General features: G+C 35.9%; 1 protein-coding gene across 1 annotated transcript in view; it reads right to left on the reverse strand.

Annotated features, from left to right (window-relative positions):
- Positions 1-1,249, reverse strand: part of LOC106469450 (O-acyltransferase like protein-like) — a 41,337-nt gene that overhangs the window by 30,223 nt on the left and 9,865 nt on the right. Inside the window, exon 5 of the mRNA XM_022397968.1 lies at positions 934-976. Coding sequence (XP_022253676.1) covers positions 934-976 — 43 coding nt within the window. The remainder of the gene's footprint in view (positions 1-933; positions 977-1,249) is intronic.

Below are 1,249 nucleotides of genomic sequence, written 5' to 3' on the forward strand. Positions count from 1 at the left end.
AGGATATGGATTATTTAGTGATAGCGCACTTTGTGACATTGATTCAAAACTCTTCACATTTGAAGATATGGATTATTTAGTGATAGCGCACTTTGTGACATTGATTCAAAACTCTTCACATTTGAGGATATGGATTATTTAGTGATAGCGCACTTTGTGACATTGATTCAAAACTCTTCACATTTGAGGATATGGATTATTTAGTGATAGCGCACTTTGTGACATTGATTCAAAACTCTTCACATTTGAGGATATGGATTATTTAGCTTGTACTCTTTCCTCTTCCATTTCTTTGGCCTGTTCTAAAAAGATTCCAATTGTTTGTTACCGTCCATATAAAACCCCCTTTACCACATAAAGTTATTTCCCTGACACACCAACCTCGTGTTTTGTTTCGAGAATCTCAGTATGCCAGAGATTCTGTGGTTCTTGAGCAGCCTGGGTGTCTTCAGGAAACTGCTAGTAATTTGATTGTTCTAGCAAAGAGACTACCGTGGCGTATTTGATCTGTGATACTATAATTACCACCCACTTCTACTTCTCCCAATTTGTTCTTCAGTCCATCTTTTCCTACCCCCCATAGAAGGTTATTATTTTTTCACTTGACGATCGATGTCTCAAACTTCTATAACTTGGATACTTATCCTATCCGAACGATCCATATCTCAGACTTCTATAACTAGGATACTTCTCCTTTCCGTCTCATACTCCTATAACTTGGATACTTCTCCTATCCATCTCAGACTCCTATAACTTGGATACTTCTCCTATCCATCTCATACTCCTATAACTTGGATACTTCTCCTATCCATCTCAGACTCCTATAACTTGGATACTTCTCCTATCCATCTCAGACTCCTATAACTTGGATACTTCTCCTATCCATCTCAGACTCCTATAACTTGGATACTTCTCCTATCTTTTTGCATTTACTCTTGAAACAGAACACTTTTGGGGACTCTGCGGAACTACCAAGCTAATGTTATTCACAATTGTGGTTTTAACATTAAAATTTGAAGTTTTTTGCATTAATATTGTTTTCTATAATGTTTAAGACACCTTTTAATAGCGTTATTATCATTTTACATTTAGGAGGATTATTTTACATTGTTAGCTTAGTATATGGGTTAAGGATTCACCTAAATCTGGCCAAATTTTGGGAAATATTATTGGGTTTATGACCGAATATATCTACAGAAATATAATAGTACTGTCTGTTGTATGTCCATGTAACTACTTCGTAGGGTGT

Source organism: Limulus polyphemus, unplaced genomic scaffold, assembly GCF_000517525.1.
Source record: "Limulus polyphemus unplaced genomic scaffold, Limulus_polyphemus-2.1.2 Scaffold3493, whole genome shotgun sequence".
Taxonomy (NCBI): domain Eukaryota; kingdom Metazoa; phylum Arthropoda; class Merostomata; order Xiphosura; family Limulidae; genus Limulus; species Limulus polyphemus.